We start from the raw sequence: 20,855 nt of genomic DNA on the forward strand, positions 1-20,855 counted from the left end.
CCAACTAACTATTGATACTACTTTGTCTGTTATACGCTAGCAATCACTTTTTCAATTTTCTCCGGTTATTCTTACACCGAAGCGAAAATATACGTCGAGTAATTTTTATTGTTTTGTTTTGTTTTTTCTTTTTTTTTTTTTCATAAATTTTCTTATATCGTCGATTTGTTTCAGTTACCGACACGGTTCAGGATCTACCAGCTCAATTGACGTCGGAGGAAGAGGAACGAAGCTTGAAACGTAATTTCTCTTCACAATTTTTATCTTTTTTTCTTTTCTTCTTTTTTTTTTTTTTCTCCTTTGGCAATCTCTTTTTCTCTCTAAGCGAAATGCTATAACTCAATTCGCACTGGATTAAAGTTAGCACCTACGATCGTGGTGAAGATATGCCGCTGATATACGAAGTTTATCGGTACGAAAGGAACGCCATCGTACCGGTCCAATGTTAACTCGCGAAAATCGTTATTTATGATTTTACGGTGTACCGTTTTAGAGAGCGTCGAGTTATTTACGTGCCTTCGAAAAGAGAATCTTAAGTAATAATGCTGCGCTTACCAGGACGGGTGAATATCGTAAAATAGAAGTTGATTTTTATATCGAACGTTGCATTTTAACCTTACTATTTTTTTTTTTTTTTATTATATCAAATTGATTTTTATATACTTTTCTTATCGTTCAACAGATTTCGGTACGCTAATAACTGGAAAAACATCCCAGGCGATACGTCGTGACGACACAATACCAGCATCCAACTATATTAGTGTCTATAATTACTTAGCCACTGGTCGTTTCACGTTCCACCGAAAGAATTTGTATTATTCATTTTACCTATCAGCTGGGACACCTCGACCAAGGAGTATACAATTCATTGATAGCTCTGGCAGTATTCTCGAAGAACAAACGATCGATGCCGCAGGTGGAGTTTATCAGAATGCAACAGGAAAAATTTGCGGAGTTTGGAGAAGAGTGCCAAGAGATTACAGAAAATTATTACGAGAAGAACGTCTTCATGTATCCTTTATTTGGGAACCATGCTCTACTTTGACGGGACAATTGTCTCGATATCGTGCACTGTCTAGCGAACAATTTACATCTTTGTTGGAACCAACAATGGGTGTAGATAGATCCTTGATGTCAGGTGCAGGCGGCACTGCAATTGTCTCGGCTTCGTCAGCTTCAGCACCTTCAATTCATGTTTCTCTTGTGTTCAATGGCGTTTTCTTACCAAACGATGTCTCTGAAGTGCCAATAATTGTTCAACTCGAACATGTAGAGAAGGATTATATAGTATTGACGGAAGAAATTATTGTGAAAAAGCCATCGAACGAATTGAACTTTGGCGAAGTTCGGAGTGCTTTGTCTGGAGCTGATTTACGTCTTTTAACGCGAGGAAAGTTATCAATCAGTATAATGTCCCAAAGAGATCCACAGGCTTTGAGATTGTCTGGTATGGTTGGTCCACGAGTCAGTTGTGACATGTATCAGACATTGTTAATATCTGAGAGTTCTTCGAAAGCTTCGGGGTTGGCTTGGGCTTTTCTTGATCGCACTGGTGCCTTAAGATATGGCGTTAGACTGATTGGTTTAGAAGAGGAAAGTCCATTGGTAACTTTAGTCGATGAGGGTGGCAAACGTCGTACAGAACTTGAAGATCTGACTCCATCTTTACGAGATGGTTTTGCTAATGGTACACTCGATCGACCTGGACCACGTTTCCTCGAGCCATTATTCAATGGTGAACTTTCGGTCGTGGCTGCTTCTCATTTAGGCTCCCTGCTACGTGGCCGTCTTCTTCAGAGACCAGTTGCTGATGCCAGAGACACCGCAGCTCCGGTTTTATTGAGAAGGCTTACCGACGATTCACAACATCCAGCACCAACTGCTTTGATTTGGACTGCCATTGATCTTGATTGTGCTCTTCATTATGAACTTGAAATTGCTGGACTTGAACAACCTAATATAAGCTCGAGCGGTGATCAAGATGAACGTACTTTTCGCTTGTATCTCGAAACTATGCCAATTCTCGCCCAGGGTGCTCCAGTTGCCAGAAGACTTCTTGAAGAATTCACGGGAAATATTCTCGAGGGATCCGTCACCGGGCTCTCACCTGTGGAATTATACAGGATCGAGTCTGGCATCGGCCTTCTCGAAGTGATGGACAAACAAACAGGCAGTTTACTAAAGGCACCATTTAAGGCCAGAGCACCTCTCAGTTGTCTACCCCATTATGCCGACAACGACGTTGCCTCGGTCGTCGCTTACAATCTTCATCCGCCAAGATCGGAAATCGAAACTGGCGCTTGTTTTCATGAGACTAGATTCTACGAGGAGGGTACTCAATGGACATCCGCTAACGACCCATGCTCAATGTGTCATTGTTATCGGGGTTTGGCTCAATGCGATCCGGTACCTTGTCCAGTACTTGCTTGTCCTCAGGGTAAACAGCTCAAACCAACAACAGGACATTGCTGTCCTATCTGCTCGGGTAAACCATTTCTCTCTCTCTCTCTCTCTCGTTCTCTCTTAACCCCTCTCGTCTATCAAGATTCAATAAAAAAGATAAAGTTACTCGCGTGAAAGATTCGTCTTCTCGATTTCGCGGTTTCTTCTCCCACTTTTGGTTAGCAACAGTTGACCAAGAGATCGAATACGATATCATGGCAACGTAAACACTACAAGTATCCTCGTTCTGCGGGTTTCCAAGTAGCTAATCGCGCATTCGAACGTGAAACTATTTGAAAATGTCTTTTCACATTAATTCCTTTCACAGCTACTGCGACGAATACAACGGCTAAGAACAACGTCACTTACGTAGGAAGAGGTTGTATTCTCGCGGGTCAATATCATCCTACTGGAGCTTCCTGGCATCCTTATCTACCACCAGTTGGATTTGACACTTGTGCTGTTTGTACTTGCGACGTAAGTATTATATTTGAGATTCCTCATTCCAAGAAAATTCTTATTGCGTTCCAAGATATAACTTACGTCAAACTTGCAATGCGCACTCGTTTAAAGTTTTACTTTCACTTGTTCGAAAGCGTTTTGCAACGTCAACGTCATTCCATATATACATACCATATACCATATATTCTAAGTTAGAATAAAAAGTACACGTGATGCGCAAAATATAATCCCGAGAGATAATATCTATGAATTTAATATAAATTACGTAAGAATAATGTGATATATTATAAATTATATGACTAATCACATTTGATATTGATCGATGACTTTATTGACGTAGGCAATTACTTTTACACAGTATTATTAAGAAAAATGATAAAAAAAAAAAAATGTTGATAAACCTTACTTTAGAATAATTTCTTCGGTCTATCGCGAATATATATTTATATATATGACACTGGCAGATAAAATCTTCTCAGAGTAAACAAGTTACTATCTCTTCTTATTCGACGTTTGTCTTCTAATTACTCGAGCGAAGAAACCCTCGAGTCTTATTCGTTTCTCGTTCATTTATCTTATAGCCTGTCACGTTGGAGGTGAAATGTCCGAGAGTGCAGTGTCCGCCATTGGATTGCGACGAGAAGATCGCGTTTAGACCAGACAAGAAGGCTTGCTGTAAACAATGTCCTAGCACAACACCAAGTTCGGCAACAGCGTTGACTGGTAATTTGGATGGGATGAGTTTACCACGAGATCAAGCCGCACTATCGATACTTCGTTCACCCGAAGAAATTTTAGCTACAGGTGGTTGCAAATATCCTCTTGGTGGACCCTATGAGAATGGTATGGAATGGCATCCAAGAGTTCACTCCCATGGTGAAATGAAATGCGTCAAGTGTCGATGCAAGGTAAGAAAAAGAGAAAGAAAGAAAGATTGAAAGAAGGTCAGTTTCATCAAGTTGTGAATATGAAAGCTATTATTTCCTCCTTCCCCGTTCCTAGTTTATCACGTGTTAGGTTAATTTTATTTATCGGGAGATTGCAATTGAAGAATTTTCCTTATTGTACGAATACTCGTTGTTGCCAAGCAAGATTCTCCTCGGCAACAACCACGACTCGCTTTACTTTTGCTCCTTGTTCTCGCACCATCGTCGTCTGTTGCTCGCTCACACTCGTTAGAAGAGTAACCTCATTGCAATATCCAGACACGGGCACGACGAGAAAACCTTTAAGGAGAAAACCTTTAACCGGACTCGTTCGCCCGAACCGACCATTAAAAGGGTCCATCCATTACGATGAAAATGGAACACGGCCTCGGTGTGTATGCTCGTGCGACCGTATAGCGGCCTCGTATATACATATTTCGAAAGAAATCATCTGGCTTTCAGAACATGAAAACATATTTCCTATTCCATTTAGTATCTAGTTACTTTATTAAACTTTAGATCAAAATATTCACATTTAAATTAGATCTGTTACTACCCGTCTCGTTGGATATCCGAATATTCGATAAGATACGAAAGTAAATGAAAAATACCCAGATATGTTTTACTCAAATACTCTAATCGTGTTCTCCAGGTAACTATAATTGCACATTTGTTTGAATGAAAAATGAGAATTTTGAGCAATTACAAATGATTGAATATATAAGTAAACATAATTTAAATATTTATTTAATAATTTTATATTTAATTATCATGAGCAATAATAAAGTGAACGTTATGATCCATGATAATGCATGCAATATAAATATGACTGTAAATTCAGATTTGTATTTTTTATTTGCCTGATTATCTTATTCGGGTATCCGGATACATGTGTTGCGTCTAACTCAAATTATTTTCTATATCTCAAGATAAAATACTGATACTCGGATATTCGGGTTACCACATTAATTGTAATAAAATTTAGATACTTAAATAGAAATAATTTGTTAAGAAAAGCCTTATAACCAAGGATTAATTTAATATTATTTCAGAATGGCGAAGTCAGGTGCGAAAGGAAACGTTGTCCGAGATCTCTCTGCAACTCGATCGCCCATCAAATGAAACGAGGCGATTACTTGTTAGACGGCGACGATTGTTGTACAGTACAATGTCGTCGTGCAAGACGTCATCATCGTAACCATCATCATCCCCCGAGACATTCGGTGTCGCCAAGAGAATTGAGCTAAGTACCGGATATTCTTTCTTTACGGAGAAGAACCCTTACTCGTCCTAAACCGAGTGACTAACTTAGTTATTGTTACTCTTTTGTACGAGGAAGAACTTTTATTCTCTACTTTGGGCGAAGTACTGTTCTATGTGTACTTTTTACATTAACGTATATATCCTAATCCTTGGTCCACTGAAAACCAATCCAATGGAATTCGGAAAAGTAGAGAACGAGGAAAGGGAAAAGGGTAGTTCGAGAGTATTGATTCTCACTGGGTATCCAATACGATGGGAATGAATGGAGAGAAAAATATCATGAACACAATGAACACAAAAATTGAGAAGTCTCTCTCTCTCTCTCTCTCTCTCTATTTTCTCTCTCTTTCTCCTCTCTCTCTTAGTCTTCGTTCTCTTAATCGTTCATACGTCGGACCCCATGGCACCCAGAAGCCCGCAGCCAGACGTTTTATTAATCAATTGGCTCTCATCAAGGAATAAACGAAACGGAAGCTAACTGCTCTCTATTTACGAGCTACCATAAGGTACAGCAACCTTTTGAAGAAAGCAACAAAAAATTATAAAAATTAAAAATAAAAAAGGAGAAAGAGATGATGATAACGAAGATGATAGGATGACGATGAGAGGGAAAAGAAACTTTAGTCGTAACGGTATCGCAGTGCTCTACTGTACCCACCAACCTCATCGAGTTACCCAGCAACCAAAGAAGACTGAAGAACCTCCGATGGCGACATCAGTTATCATTATGCGATATCGCTTGCTTCATAATCTTACTAATTATTTCAGCTTATTATTATTATTATTATTATTATTATTATTATATACCATTAATATTGATATTATTATTATTATTATTACTATTAGATATATTATTATTGGTATTGTCGTAACTAGTACGAGCTACTACGGTAACTTTAATTTTTAAGACCTTACAGATTATCTTGCGTAACGTTTTACCTATACTTGTAAATATCGGATATCGTTCCAACATTATTTTCATTCATATTTGCAATTTACCTTTCGCAATGCCAACAATTAGAGTCTTTTCTTTTCATGTATTTCGTTTTTATTTAACACTTGTGTATTTATTATTGTTTCTTTTAGCTCTCTTCTTCTTTCTTTCTTTCTTTCTTTTTTTTAATCTTTCTCTTCGCCGGTGAACTTCATAGAAAATCTAGTTTCGCAATTACTTTTATTTATTTGGTCAGTATAATTATTAATTACTAATAAGTATTTTGTAAAATAAATAATTAGTATATGTGAATATTTTATCAAATTGCATTTTGTCAGTTCGTAAAGTTTGAATTGAATTAAATATTCATATTTTATTATATATTCTGACAATTAATTTAAAATACTAATATAAAAATTTTTAAAAATATATTGACCTGATAAATATTAGTTATTAGCAATTTCATTTGTCTCATAGTATTTATACCTCATAAAAAGCTTAGTCTTCCTTCCCTCAAACAATAAATTTATTATTTGAGAGGTTGAATTGGTACGTAATAATCAGTGTTGTCTTTGTTTTTTTAAAACAAGGAAATAAAAAATTAACGAAAAGAAAAAGTTATGAGGTGTAAAAAAAATGTTTAGTGTAAATCAGTCGGTATGTATAATATTTTGTAAGCGTATTTGAATCGTTGGGTCTTTTCGATGTAAGCGATAAAACTGTGAAATTTGTATTTGTATATGTTAGACAAGAAAGTATAAAACAAAGAAACAGAAAAAAAATAAGAAAAACATAAAGATGAGTAAAATGGGTCGTACGTTGTCGCGGCAACAGGCAGGCCTGGTTGCTTTTTGAAAAGGCAACGATTCCTTTCCGTCGAGCACAAACTTTGAAGCACAAATTTGTTCGTGTTTCATGTTAAATAACGACGGAAAGTATCTCTTTCTTTCACATATTTTCTACGAAAAGCGTTGATCCGCTCTTAACCATTCGTGCCTTAATTATTATTTTCGTGCATGCATTAGTTCGATACTATTAACTATAGGATTACATAAGATTTAACTATGAGTAAATCACAGTCTGTTGATTATTGACAATTTTGTACATAAAAAGAAACGGAAAAAAAGAAACAGACGAAAATATGTAATGTGTAATGAAATGAAGCATCTATCGATATATATATATATATATACTAATGAATTATCAATTACAATTATAATTATTATTAATTATCATTATTATTACTATTATTAATATTATTTATACAACTCGATAGTTTATAATATATCCCTAATTGATTCCACGATTAAAACGTGGTTTTAAAGTAACAACCTATCATTTGTAATTATACAATTATTATTATTAGTCATTATTATTTAAAATCATCTCTCCACTTACGTATGCATGTTATCGATCTTTATCTTTTTTTCTTTCTTTTTTTTTTTTTTTTTTTTATAGATAAGCTTTACAATTTTTGAGTTAAATTAGATGGCAATGTTTTTATTGTTCGAATCAATTAGATGTCAACGTTACTATTTCAATCTTTTGATTAGAATCAATTATAAAATATTGATTGTTTCTATGAATCAAAAGAAAATCTCAGTGATCTTATTTAATAATCATTACTTCATCTTGCCGCTTAGTTTACTCTGACTCTATGTTTTTTTGAACTTTTATTATAGTTAATTTAAATCCAACGCGTAAATTTATTTGAATTAAATTTCGTTAAAGAATAGAACTATACTGTGCCAAAACTATTAAGTATGATTTATTAATTAAAAAATATTATCATTTACATTTATTGCCATTATCTCTAACTCCCATTGTAATTGTCATTATGTATGTATTACATTCAAGATATTATCTTTCTTGTTACACCGAAAGTGAAATAATGTACCTAACTATTGACATTGCTAATTAATACAATGAAGCTTAATAGCGAAAGAAAATGTATGCCGATTGCAGTATTTTCATTAATAAAATAAATTTACTCCAGTTCTTTTTTCGTCTGCACGACAAATTTCTGTGCAGTTTGTTTGCACTCCAAACTTAAATGTTACGAATTATTTGGTTGATACAAAAATAACAATAGAATTTTGAAAAGTATCAAATTAAAATACTTACATAATTTAAATATTGAATGATTACCATTTAATTTTTTTTGCAACTTATCAAATTGTTTATGGGTTCACTTTAATAGTATCCCTTATTATCGATCATTTATATTTTGAGCAGTCTTTAGTACTTTGCACAATTATGCGAATTTGCTTTTTTTCATGATTAATTTAAGATGTCAAATTCGACATTTCATAACACTAAAAAATAATATACAAAAGAATATATATTATCAATAAAAATATAAGAAAACAATAATATAAGCAAAAATCACTAGTGCCAATTGTAGTCTTTACAATAATGTATTACACGACCTTAACTTTTCATCAGCCTAATATTTTCAACCTGTCATGGCTAAACTTGCATAAAACATAGACGCGAACATACATACATACATACACTTATATTTTCGATTTTATGGCAAATTTGAGTGAATCGTCTAAAGCATCAAGTAGAAGATCAACGTGATGGTACGTAGAATTATTTCCCATCAAGCCAATTCGTATAATTTTGCCAACAGTTGGGCCAAGTCCACCACTTATTTCAATCCCATATCTACATGAATAATTTCGAATGATAATTCGAATGATAAAATTTGTTTTTAAAAATGTCTTACCTTTCCATAGCTCTGGCTGATAAAATTTGAATATCTATTCCAAGTGGTATTTCAATAGACACAATCGTAGACAATTGAAATTTCGGATCTTTAACGTAAAATCGAAATCCTCGTTTCGAAAGTTCTTCTCGTAATTTAGCAGCTACTAATTTGTGTCTAGACCAACGAGAAACAAGGCCTTCCTCTATTAACTCTGCCAAAGCTTCGCGTAATCCATAAACCAATGTAGCACTCATCGTATGATGATAAATCCTTGAATTACCAAAACAGTTCCAGTAATCACCTAAAATGGTCATATCCCAATAATATGTTGAAATTTTCGTACGCCTGCCGAAAATCTTTTTTCTAATTAAGAAAATTTTTAAACGAGATTAGAAACATTACTAAAATAAATCATGTATTTTTTGTTTATCATTAAATATCAATTACATACACTGCTAAAGGGCTGAATGAAATTGGTGTTATACCCGGCGGAGCTCCAAGAACTTTTTGACTACATGAATAAACAGCATCAATCTCCCAAGCGTCTGCAAAAAACGGCTCACCGCCTAACGACGCTACACAATCGACAATAAGGAGTGAATTATATCTAACATAAAAACAAAGTTCTGTTAATCTTTCCGATAAAAATAATGAATAATGATATAAATTAAATGTACCGATGAACGAGATTTCCAACGCCTTCCAATGGTTGTTTCATGCCAGTTGAAGATTCAGCATGTACTACAAAAACTGCAGCAGGTTTGAATCTTTTCAAAAAAGATTCTAAAAGATCGAGATCGAAACCAACTCCATGTTCAGTCTTTAGAAATTCAACCTATGATATCAATTGTGTTAAAAATTAATTAAGCTAATAAATAGATAATTCTAAGAAAAAAATGTTGATAATGACATCCGAATTATCCTCGATTTTGTATTCATCATTTTTCTTCAAAAAAATAATATCAGATTCATTATTAGCGCAACCTCATAAACCCCTAAATATTAATTTTAATAAACATTAAACTACATTTTTTTTTTTCATATTTCGACAACGTTTGTACTATTTTCGGCCTCTGTGTGGCCTAGCGTTTAACGTGTTATTTTATTTTATAATTTTGTTAGAACTTTTAAAAATATTCTTACATGTGCACCAATACGATTCGCCATATTGCCAGCACGTTTACCCCAAATTCCACATTTAGCAATCAACACTGTTTCTCCTGACTCAATTAAATTTCCCAAACATGCTTCCATACCACCGTGTGCTGCTGTACTCAATGCCAAAGTCAATTTATTTTTTGTTTGAAATGCATATTGAATTCCTGCTTTGATGTCATCCATTAACTGAAAATTTATCGCATATCTTATAGAATTATTTTTCATTCGAATTTTGTATGAATACCTTAAACATTTCCGGATAAAGATGACCTATTATTTGATGTCCTAGAGATTGTAAAACTCGTTGTGAACAATTACTTGGTCCAGGCCCCATTAATATTTTGTAGGGGACTTCTAATGGCTTTAAAAATTCTTTGGGTGGATCCACTTCCATTTTATATGAGCACTATAATTCTTATGTGACTTTGATTAAATTATATTCTATACTGTGAATGTAGTACAAATGAAATATGTTATGTTCTTAAAATAAATATTAATTCTCTTATCGGGCTTCATAAATAAGTTTTATCAGAAGCTTGTTTTTACGTAATATATACTATACATATTAACATACAGTTACGAAAATATTCGAACACCAATATAAAAATATCATGATAGTGCAAAATCGGTAACTTATAGATTAAAAAAATATTCAGATACTGTTGAATATCATTAATCAATATAATAGTAGTTCAATTTCCAGAAAGCTATTAGTATAAAATTTGAAGCATAATGTTTATAACATAGAAGTGCTGGTGTTTGAATTCGGTGTTTCGTTATAACGCGGCAGCTAGTCATTTTCCACCGGAAAAAGTGAAATATATATATATAAAAATGAAAACAGAATTAATTTTATTTATCAAAGTGGACGTCCACATGAATTTAAAGTGTTCGCGATAGGCGTGACGTTATTAGAAACATTAAAAAAGAACAACAGACAAAAAAATGTTCCAAAAATAGCCACAATGTTACAAGTAAAACGTGGTATCACTGTACATCCGGAAAACGTGCGAGGAGTATTACGTATGCAACGAGCAGATAATCAGGTGAAAACCGTATATTAATGCAATAAACAAAAAAAAGAACTTTAGTTTATTACAATTTACATTTCTAAAGAAAATACATTTTCTTCTAGTATTTCTAAAGAAAATAGATAGTATTTTTTATCGATTAGAGCAAATTTAATATTCATGGTGGTAATGGGAGAGTAAGAGTGTAGAGAAATACAGAACATAAATATCAAATCTATATTTATGTCCGAATATTTTTGTGACCAACTAAATAGCGTATATAGATACATATATAATACATATACTGCTAAACTAACAGATATGCAAATTAAAAATATTTTAACATATCATTTATCAAGACAATTTTAGTCTTTTGTACAAATAAAAATAGTTTATATAGTTATTTGTGTCTAATAAAATTATATTATATAAAAAGTATAAAAGAATAAAAGAATAATTTTATTGTTTATAAATTAATCTCTCTCTTTAGTATGTTATCATATTTTCAAGTGACTCTGATACGATCTTATACGACATAACCTGATTAAACCGATTATCAATCTTTATTTATTCAAGTTTCAGTGTTTTTATAACCGTAAATGATTTATGCTTTCAGATAGCATTTATGATAAAATTGATACATATGTGAGAAATCAGTATAAATATTATCGTTTATTGTGAAAATATATACATCATGCAAGTTCTAATATTTTTTTGTTATATTACATTTTTGTGGAATATTGTTGTACAATGTGGATCTTTAAGAGATCATTATTTTGTAATAGAAAAAAGTAATACAGAAGAATATGAATTATCATCTCGCAATATAGGCCAACTTAAATATGATCCTACTTGGAATAGTTTAGATGCTCGACCTCTTCCTGATTGGTACGATAATGCCAAATTTGGAATATTTATTCATTGGGGAGTGTTTAGTGTCCCTAGCTTCGGTTCAGAATGGTTTTGGAATAATTGGAAAGGTATACATTTGTATGTTTATCAAATAAAATGATAAATTTGTATTACATTCAAATGTGTCCTCATATTATAGAAGAAACTGGTACTAAATATCATGATTTCATGAAGCAACGATATCCACCTAATTACACTTATCAAGACTTTGCGCATGATTTTACTGCAGAATTTTTTAATGCATCTCAATGGAGCGAAATGTTTGAAGCTTCAGGTGCAAAATATGTGGTATTGACTAGTAAACATCATGAAGGATATACGCTGTGGCCATCAAAATATTCCTTCAGTTGGAATTCCATAGATATTGGACCACAGAAAAATCTCATAGGTATATTTGATAATCTCATTTATATATTAGACAAATTCTTCTTCATTTTGATTTGTAATGTATAGGTGAATTGGCAGCAGCGTTAAGATCATCCACCGATATCAAATTTGGATTATATCATTCTTTATACGAGTGGTATAATCCTATGTATCTTGCTGACAAACAAAATAATTTTACAACAGATCTTTTCGTTACGCAGAAAATAATTCCCGAAATGCATGAGCTTATAGAAATGTTCAAACCAGAAATTATTTGGTCAGATGGTGATTGGGAAGCTACCGATTCTTATTGGAAATCAAAAGAATTTTTATCCTGGTTATATAATGAAAGTCCTGTAAAAGAAACAGTTGTTGTAAATGATAGATGGGGTAAAAATATTCCATGTCATCATGGTGATTTTTACACGTGTACCGATCGTTTTAATCCTGGTATGGATTTATAAAACATTTGCATTTAAGTTTTTATTTCTACGGTAACAACATGATTTTTTATTATTATTTCAATATATTTAGGAGTACTTCTTCCACATAAATGGGAGAATTGTATGACTATCGATAAAAAGTCTTGGGGCTTTCGTAGAAATGCTGCTTTAGCAGATTATTTTACACTTAATGAATTAGTAAAAGAATTGGTAACTACAGTAAGTTGTGGTGGAAATTTATTGATGAATGTTGGTCCAACTAAGGATGGTATTATTTCTCCAATATTTGAAGAAAGATTACGTGGAATAGGTTCCAGCATTTTTATATTTCTATATTCTTATGAAATTAAAGTATTAGGTAATATTAATATCACGATTGCGTTTACAATAGGTTCTTGGCTAAAAATAAACGGTGAAGCTATTTATAATACTAAACCATGGAAAATACAGAATGATACATTAACAAGTAATGTATGGTATACACAAAGTAAAGATGAAAAAAGACTTTATATACTAATTTTAGAATGGCCAAAAGAAAGTATATTATCTCTGGGTTCCTTACAAGTCCCAAATAATACCCATGTATCATTGCTTGGCTTTATAAAACATCTTGATGTAAGTTTATTTGATGCCATCTGTAATGTTTCATATTTTTAATCGTTGTTATTTATTATATAGTGGAAGCAATCTGCAACTAAATTCGTTGTGCAGTTACCATATGAAGCTCACAAAGGTGAACCAGGATGGGTACTAAAAGTTGAACAGGAATAAAAAAGTTATAATGCAGATTTCTTTTAAATAATTTACATATGTATTTATTTCATCAAATTTTATGTAAATTTATATATGAATTAGATAAAAAGCCTCTTTCCATCACTTTTATTTATACAATTAAAATCTTGTAAAGAAATACTGATATAATTTCAACTTAATATTATATAATAATACTTAATATTATATAATAATACTTAATATCATATAATAATACTTAGTTTTGTCACACGTTAAATGTTAGCAACTTCATAAAGATAAGCACCCAATAACTTTGTCTGCAAAGAAATTATGAAGTTTATTAAATATTAGCTAAGCTAAATGAGTTCTTTTATTTTAATAATTAAAGAAGAAATATACTTACTCCTTGAATGTAATTATATATGTTTAACTTCTCATTTTGAGAATGCGCACCATCATCACCTGCTCCAACAGGTAAGAGTAAAACATTTTTACCTGTGATTTCTTGGAATGTTAAAGTTACTGGAATAGATCCACCTTCACGAGAAAGATCAGGTTCAACATCATAGACGTGTTTAGTAGCCTTTCGTCCAGCTACATAATTTGGATGATCAGGATTTTCTGACCACGGTTTGCCTCCATGATTCATAATCACGTTAAATATATTTGGACTTTTTCTAGCTTCCCACTTAGCTTTCAAATATTTTGTAACTTGTTCTACAGTTTGATCTGGCGTCATGTTGGGTACTAATCTAATTGAAAATTTTCCAATAACTTTTCTGGGAATAACAGTTTTTGCACCAGGTTCACTAAAAGCTCCTTCAATACCATGAAGGGAAAGACTTGGCTGTCTCCAGCGGTGCATCAAAAGTTGAATCTTAGGCAAAAAAATTAACAAATTTGATAATGAACGTCTAAATATATTTCATAAGGTTAAATATTGTTTTTTAAAAATACGGGATGTGGTAATAACTCTGTCCATCTTGACTATCTCCTATGTTTACAATCCTATTAAAAAACTTCAAAGGAAAAATTGCACTATTGCTAATGCAAAAGAAATAAGCATTACAATATAACTCTCCTCTATGCTATGCAAGTTCTGTACAAACAAATTTTTCATATTATTATAAATAACAGTGATATTCAAGATGGACAGAGTTATTGTTCCGCTCTTATACCTTGTCCTCGTTATGAGGTAATTTAGTTGCTCCGGAAGATTCACGAAGTTCATTCACATCAAATTCAATAGTTTCATAACTTTTTAATTCAAGATCAGTAATGGGAGCAACATTATCATAAATTTCATCTATCAATATTTTTCCATTGACGTCTACCAAGGTATTCATCAAGTAAATAAGATCAGCCATTGCTTCATGTACAATACCACCAAACGTTCCGCTATGCAAATCCTTGCTTGCACATGTTACCTCAATTTGAAAATAGCAAATTCCCCTTAATCCATATGTAATACAAGGTTTTGTAGTTCCCAACCAATAATTATCAGATATGCAGACATAATCTGTTCCTTTTAGGAAATCATCTTTACGTTTCCAAAGTAATTCGTCTAGTCCTTCACTGCCACTTTCTTCCATACCTTCAAATACAAACTATAATTCTAAATTAGTTAATGTTCGAAACAATTACACTCTTTATAAAATACCTTTAAGTTTACTGGAAAATCAACACCAATAGCTTTGTATGCTTGAAGTGCATGGATCCAACACAAAACTGGTCCCTTATCATCTGTACTGCCACGTCCATAAAGTTTATCATTTTTTTCTGTAAGAACAAAAGGTTCGGTATCCCATCCATCTTCTTTCAGCGCAGGCTGGACATCTAAATGCCCATATAAAAGAACTGTTTTTTTCTTAGGATCAGAACCAAGAGTTCCTAAGAGTACTGGTGGAAGTGGAATTTCAGAATCATCTGGCAATTTTTGTATTCCTACATTTGCTAATTCTGTCGTAGCACCAAGTTCTTTTAATTTAACTTCCGTCCATTTGACCATTTTAATTATTTCATTTCTATGATCTGGCCATGCTGAAACCGATTTTATAGCAACTGCTTCTCGTAGATTATTAATGTATACTGCTTTATGAGCATCTATATAACTGTAACAACGTTAAAATATGTATAATATATAGATTTTTATATTAACAAAATTATGCATTTTAAATTCATTTAAATACACTTTAATTACCCAAATAATTTTTCTAATGCTAGAGGAAGAGATTTAGTTTGTTGCTTATTGTCAGCCATAGCGAATCTGTAAACAAAGAGACTAAGTTTCAAGGTACAAACAGATGGGACACTTTTTATTGAATACTGTATGTTCCGAACATTCGAAAATGATTATTTAACGAAAAAGTAATATATTCTACTAGTATGCACAAAGAAAGTCATAAATAAAGATAAGTTAATAATATGTTTTTTTAAATACTGTTTATCAGTTAAATATTAGTGATGACTTGACATTTAAGCTATGTTTCTCAGAAGCACCATCTGGTGGAAAAAATTTTCCATTAGGGATTAAAAAATTGATAAGAATTAATATCGAATAATGCTTCTTATTGAATTTTTCCAAAAATATCTAAAGATATAAGCATTTAATTTGGTTTACTTAAACAGTTATATGCACAAGCTTAGAAATAGAACATCTTATTTTTAAATTTGCATTGTTATATAATATTTAGTCAAGGTTGATATATAATGTTAATGGACAATAATTAAATAAATGAAATAATAAATAATCTAATAATATAATGCACAACGTTCGCCAGAGATAGTTCTTGACATCTTGAAGACTTCAAATTCTACAATGGCATAAAAAATCAACTACGTTTCCCAAAAATCATTGTACGTCAAGGAGTTAAGATGATTGAAACAAAAGTCTAAAGTAAAATATTATTTTTCTTTTATTGAAGTAATATAAAATTTAATATTTTTTTGTTATATAAATTATATATCATATTATATGCAGGATATATCCGGATAAAATCAATATTTTTGAAATATCATGTTTAAAAAATTTGTGGAGTACGCGTACCCTGAAATATCTTCGGATTTAGTTATATTTTTATCTGCAGAAACCTGGTTGTACAAACTGTTCGGATACATTCTGTATATGTATTATTTATATCATAAAAAGGAAAGTTTGTATAAATTGCAACAGCTAGAAGTTTAATTATAAATTAATTGCAATTGTGATCTTTTCGAAAAATAGCGTTAATAATAATTATTATTTTTATTATCGACATTCGAATTTTTATCGACCGATGATGCTTTTTCGCGGTTTTTATCTACAATAGATTTTTTATTAATCTTTAGTGGTCGTTGCTAAAAGATGGCGCTGATGTTAAAGTCGATGGTATAACCTAAGAAATCACTTAACATATTTTTTAAAAATCGTAAGCGTCATCAATAATTTTTATTTAAACAAGCGCGTTATTGACTATAAATAAACATACGTAATTAATTTTTAAATAATTTGATGTAAAGTCATTTATCGACATTTTAATAAAAGCTATACCGCTTTTATTGTATCGTAGACGTACACGGCTCACAATGACAAAAGTGACAATCATTTTTTTCGAGCGTCTTTTTTTTTAAACTGCACATATCGAATTTCGGTCTTTCATTTACTCGTACATCGTTTTGTGGTGACAATTACTGCTTGATTAAAGTTGTAAAAGCCGGTATTTATTTACAGTTAGTTCAGTTTATACATGTAGCATATTTTTACATGTTTTCAAGTAAAATAAAACAACAGATATACGGTATGTATATAGTTATTTGATTGTGTAAATTTGCATATTATATACAAATTTTTATCATAAAATTATAAATAATGAAGATATTTAGATATTTCGATTAATATTTTTCATTCTATAGTAGATAAACAATGAAATTAACGTGAAACTGAGAACTGTCCCCAACGATATTTAGAATTAATAGTAATGATACGGACACTAAAAGGGAGGGCATCAATGATGTTGATTGTTTTGAAAAGAGTAGAACGGTCCATCCTTTTCGATATGACCGAAAAGACGAAGAGGAAAGCAACGGGAAGTCAAAGAGAGAGAGAAAGAGAAAGAGGTGAAGGAGATTTTTAGCGTAGGAGGAGGTTGAACGAGGAGGGTAAAGATTTTGGCACCCTGCTGTGCCTCCTAATTGCCTCGCCTTCCTTGCCTCCAATTCTCCGCGTCTTCAGTACGCCCTTGAACCCTCTCGTACCTCCACGTAAGGCCCTAAAAGCCTACCAACCTCTGAAGTTCTCCTCCTTCTCCTCTTCCTCCATCTCCACCTGCACCCTTTCTCTTATCTTCTCTTTCCTCTTGCGTCCAGGACGCTGAATAAGCAACATCATCTATCACACTGCGCGAAACGATATATTTGTTTTTACTGGTTCTCTTTAATTATTTACAACCAGCCTCTGGGCGGAGCATACTTCTCTTTCTCATTTACAGAAATTTTCTTTTTTGAGAACTTCCTTTTTCGGAATCGACCCAATTTTCCGCATTTTTTCTCTCTCTATAATAAAACAGATAGATAATAATTTCATTAGAGGTTTTTAGAATGAGTTTTTGTTTCGATTATACACACGCACTTCGATTTTTAGGAAAACATTTTATGAAGCTTAATCTCATTCGTATTTCGGAAGGATGATACACATCATTTAACCCTCTCCCCCTTTTTTTGTCATGTTGGTGGAATGTCCGCGATGGTATTCGTGATGAAACGCGATCTTGGTATTGGAACCACCATATAATGACTAGGAAGTCTAGAGGCGTGGTAATGAGGGCTGGCCCCAGGGCCTTATTCACTCTCTCTCATTCTCTCTCTCTCTCTCACTCTTTCTTTCTCTCTTTCTCTTTCTCTCTCTTAAGAATCCCTCTTTCGTGATCTTCTTTTTCGTTTTTCCTCTTTCTCCATTTCCCTTTCTCGGTGTCTATCTCTATCTCATTCTCTCCGTCGGTGATCTTGAGCCGCGGGGCCCACAGGAGAATCGTTCTGGGACCGTCTTTTCTAGCCGGTCTAGCTGGGTGATAAATTACGGTCGAGATATCGGCACCTCCTCCTGTCTATTCGCCAAGGTATATAACGCAACGTCCTTTCCTTCCAAACGTGCTCCTCTTCGAAAGGTCTTAAAAAACCAACCACCCTCTCTACCTTCTCTCTTCTCTTTCTTCCACCTTTGCCTCTCTCACTCGACTTTTCTTCGTATTCGTATTCGTATTCTCTTTTTTTCCTGTTTTTTTTTTTTTTCTTCTCGTATTCTTTCTCTCCTTTCACTTTGTCTTCTTTGGCATTCTCATTTCTTGAAGAAAGAGAAAGAGAGAAAGTTAATTCGAGATAACAATATTCAAGATAATCGATCTTGCGAATCGTCACTAAGTTTTCTATTTTTTTATTTGAGAAGTTTTAATTTTTCAAACAGGGTGTATCGGGACGAGTAGTACAACAAACCGATGTATGATTTTATATGTAAAAAAAAAGTAACATTTTTTCGTTTGAAGACACGTTTCTCGAGAAAATTTGTCTGAAAATTTTCTTGAGCAGATACGCGTATCTTCAGATTTAGCTATATTAAATAAGAAAGTTTACTCACTTAACAGAAATAAATGTTTCCGATCAAATAAAGCGTCTAAATAATGTGATAAAATAGAACAAATTAAAAAAAAATATCGGCCTTTCGTATTTCGATTTTTATAATAATATGAATGACAACCGAAAAATATTGGTATTTTATCGGTATTTTAGGTCCTTGTCTACAAATGTATTAACAAATAAAAAAAGAAAGTAGAGATCGAACATGATGTGAACGAAAGTTTCGTGTATGAAACAAAGGTATTTCGCTGTTTGCCACCTTTGTCTTCCTTTCTTTCTACAACAGAAGGAAAGAATCGTGCATTCTTTTAGGATAAAAGCTTGCTTGCTTGTTTGTTTGTTTGTTTGTTTGTTTGTTTGCTTGGTTGCTTGCTTACTCGTTCGCGGGTTGCTCGAATTTGGAACAAGGCCGATCTAATGCGCGGACAATGTTAACTGATGAGCGGAGGCGGACCCATGTAAGAACAATGCCAAGGGAGGAAAACAGAAGAGAAAAAACAATCGGTCCCCATTAGCATCTACCTGGATCTCGTGGACTTTCTTTCTCTCGCTCTTATTTTCTTTCTCATCCTTTCTTTCTGTCGCCAGAACGTCGCTGTGAAAACGTGCTATACCACCAGCCGTTTACCAGAACCATTCGACCGAACCTACGTGTTTTCGAGAAGAAATAACAGCAAATAACTTTCCTCAAGCAATTTGAGCGATCCTTCAGAAACGATAAAGCATTTTATCTCTTTTGTATCTATCTTGAAAATATTCCTACTACAAAGAACGATTTTGTTCTAATTCTTCTTATACTTGTTTTTTATTTTTCTAAACTCTGAGTCTAATTTTATTTAACATATTTGACGATTCCTTTAACAATATTGTGGTTAGAATTTCTTAAAGTCGTCTAGTTCAAGTTACTTAATTTCTGGCGCCTGTGAAATATTATATATCGTTTGACCGCAGGTGGAATCCGTCTTTTGAAAGGCCATAAATCGTTTTTCTAACATTTTTCTTTGAGCCTAAAGATATTTCTCCGTGGAAAAGGTCTAATCTTCTATGACGATCATAGATCGATCGAGTTTCAAATGTTTTCATGCTAGTCCAAAACTATCCTATTGTTTGCTTTTAAAAACGAAAAATCTGTATTTTCTAACCGTTAAATCATACGAATTATCTTTAGTATTCAAAACATTTTAATCGATTTCACCTGTTAAATTGATAAGGTGATAGGTGCGATTTTGAGCAGGAGTCTTTGCACCTGTCCAGATCGTTTTTCTCTCCGCGGGGGTTGCGTCTAACAGGCGTCGAAACTTTTTACCTCTCCTCCTAAACGTCACGTAGTGACGTTGCTATATCCATGAAAAAGAAAGTAATGTAAGACAAGGTTAGAGAGGGTTTCTGAACGTGAATCGTTCAAAATGATTCCTTAGCATGATGTTACATCGAATCTAACGCCAAAACAGATGGGCGTGGATCTCAGCACCGATATATAATTAAAATTAATCGTTAGGAACTAACACAATATAAATAGTGTCTAATGAAATTAATTTTATTGAAAAATTAATACTATAGTTAGTTTATGAAAAACCAACGCGTGATAAAAATCAGTTCTGCTTTTTTTCATTTGGTAAAACACAATAAACGAAAAAATTCGTCTTCCCTAACGGGACGAATATATGTTACAATCCAATACATGCATTATTATTGTTCACTTTGTCAATTAAATTAAATTAAAAACATTCATTTGTCTTATAGTGTAATAAATTAATACATTTTTTCATTTTATCAAATGAATATTTTTCAATTTAGTTTGTATATATTTACACACAAATGTTTCTTAATATAATATGCAAAGAGACAAAATTTCAACAATATTTTTAATATATTCTTTTATTTAAT

General features: G+C 32.7%; 4 protein-coding genes across 13 annotated transcripts in view; 2 read left to right on the plus strand and 2 right to left on the minus strand.

Moving 5' to 3' along the window:
* Positions 1-6,269, plus strand: part of LOC106789462 (dorsal-ventral patterning protein Sog) — a 46,583-nt gene extending 40,314 nt beyond the window's left edge. For 6 of the 7 annotated variants that reach the window (XM_014753698.1, XM_014753681.1, XM_014753690.1 and 3 more), the window contains exons 5-9: positions 175-240; positions 683-2,485; positions 2,771-2,919; positions 3,486-3,812; positions 4,883-6,268. In XM_014753698.1, coding sequence (XP_014609184.1) covers positions 175-240; positions 683-2,485; positions 2,771-2,919; positions 3,486-3,812; positions 4,883-5,077 — 2,540 coding nt within the window. In that variant the 3' untranslated portion in view covers positions 5,078-6,268. Of the gene's footprint in view, positions 1-174; positions 241-682; positions 2,486-2,770; positions 2,920-3,485; positions 3,813-4,882 lie in introns of all 7 variants that reach the window. The other variant, XM_014753722.1, reaches the window with a different exon arrangement.
* Positions 6,270-7,461: 1,192 nt separating this feature from the next.
* Positions 7,462-10,347, minus strand: LOC106789495 (serine--pyruvate aminotransferase, mitochondrial). 2 transcript variants are annotated; one of them, XM_014753746.1, is made up of 7 exons: positions 10,143-10,347; positions 9,884-10,084; positions 9,418-9,575; positions 9,192-9,347; positions 8,759-9,103; positions 8,542-8,697; positions 7,462-8,342 (listed from the first exon to the last, which is right to left on the minus strand). In XM_014753746.1, the coding sequence occupies exons 1-6, from the start codon at positions 10,290-10,292 to the stop codon at positions 8,544-8,546; spliced, it is 1,164 nt and encodes a 387-aa protein (XP_014609232.1). In that variant the 5' UTR covers positions 10,293-10,347; the 3' UTR covers positions 7,462-8,342; positions 8,542-8,543. The 2 variants fall into 2 exon arrangements, with proteins under 2 accessions (XP_014609232.1, XP_014609222.1); XM_014753736.1 differs by having other exon boundaries at positions 7,462-8,697.
* A 245-nt stretch (positions 10,348-10,592) lies between these two features.
* LOC106789706 (alpha-L-fucosidase) lies at positions 10,593-13,534 on the plus strand. Of its 3 annotated transcripts, none has more exons than XM_014754182.1 (7): positions 10,593-10,944; positions 11,525-11,888; positions 11,960-12,208; positions 12,469-12,636; positions 12,721-12,939; positions 13,021-13,244; positions 13,308-13,534. In XM_014754182.1, the coding sequence occupies exons 2-7, from the start codon at positions 11,603-11,605 to the stop codon at positions 13,398-13,400; spliced, it is 1,239 nt and encodes a 412-aa protein (XP_014609668.1). In that variant the 5' UTR covers positions 10,593-10,944; positions 11,525-11,602; the 3' UTR covers positions 13,401-13,534. The 3 variants fall into 3 exon arrangements, with proteins under 3 accessions (XP_014609668.1, XP_014609653.1, XP_014609659.1); XM_014754167.1 differs by having other exon boundaries at positions 10,595-10,944; positions 12,274-12,636; positions 13,308-13,533; XM_014754173.1 differs by lacking the exon at positions 10,593-10,944 and adding an exon at positions 11,058-11,184 and having other exon boundaries at positions 12,274-12,636; positions 13,308-13,533.
* A 9-nt stretch (positions 13,535-13,543) lies between these two features.
* LOC106789699 (cytosolic non-specific dipeptidase) lies at positions 13,544-15,861 on the minus strand. The gene is made up of 6 exons (XM_014754155.1): positions 15,802-15,861; positions 15,562-15,627; positions 15,022-15,472; positions 14,540-14,968; positions 13,765-14,238; positions 13,544-13,678 (listed from the first exon to the last, which is right to left on the minus strand). Exons 2-6 carry the CDS (start codon positions 15,618-15,620, stop codon positions 13,634-13,636), a joined length of 1,458 nt encoding a protein of 485 aa, XP_014609641.1. The 5' UTR covers positions 15,621-15,627; positions 15,802-15,861; the 3' UTR covers positions 13,544-13,633.
* Between the last annotated feature and the right edge of the window lie 4,994 nt (positions 15,862-20,855).

This window comes from Polistes canadensis, unplaced genomic scaffold (assembly GCF_001313835.1).
Source record: "Polistes canadensis isolate GaletaPanama2010 unplaced genomic scaffold, ASM131383v1 scaffold_6, whole genome shotgun sequence".
Lineage (NCBI taxonomy): Eukaryota > Metazoa > Arthropoda > Insecta > Hymenoptera > Vespidae > Polistes > Polistes canadensis.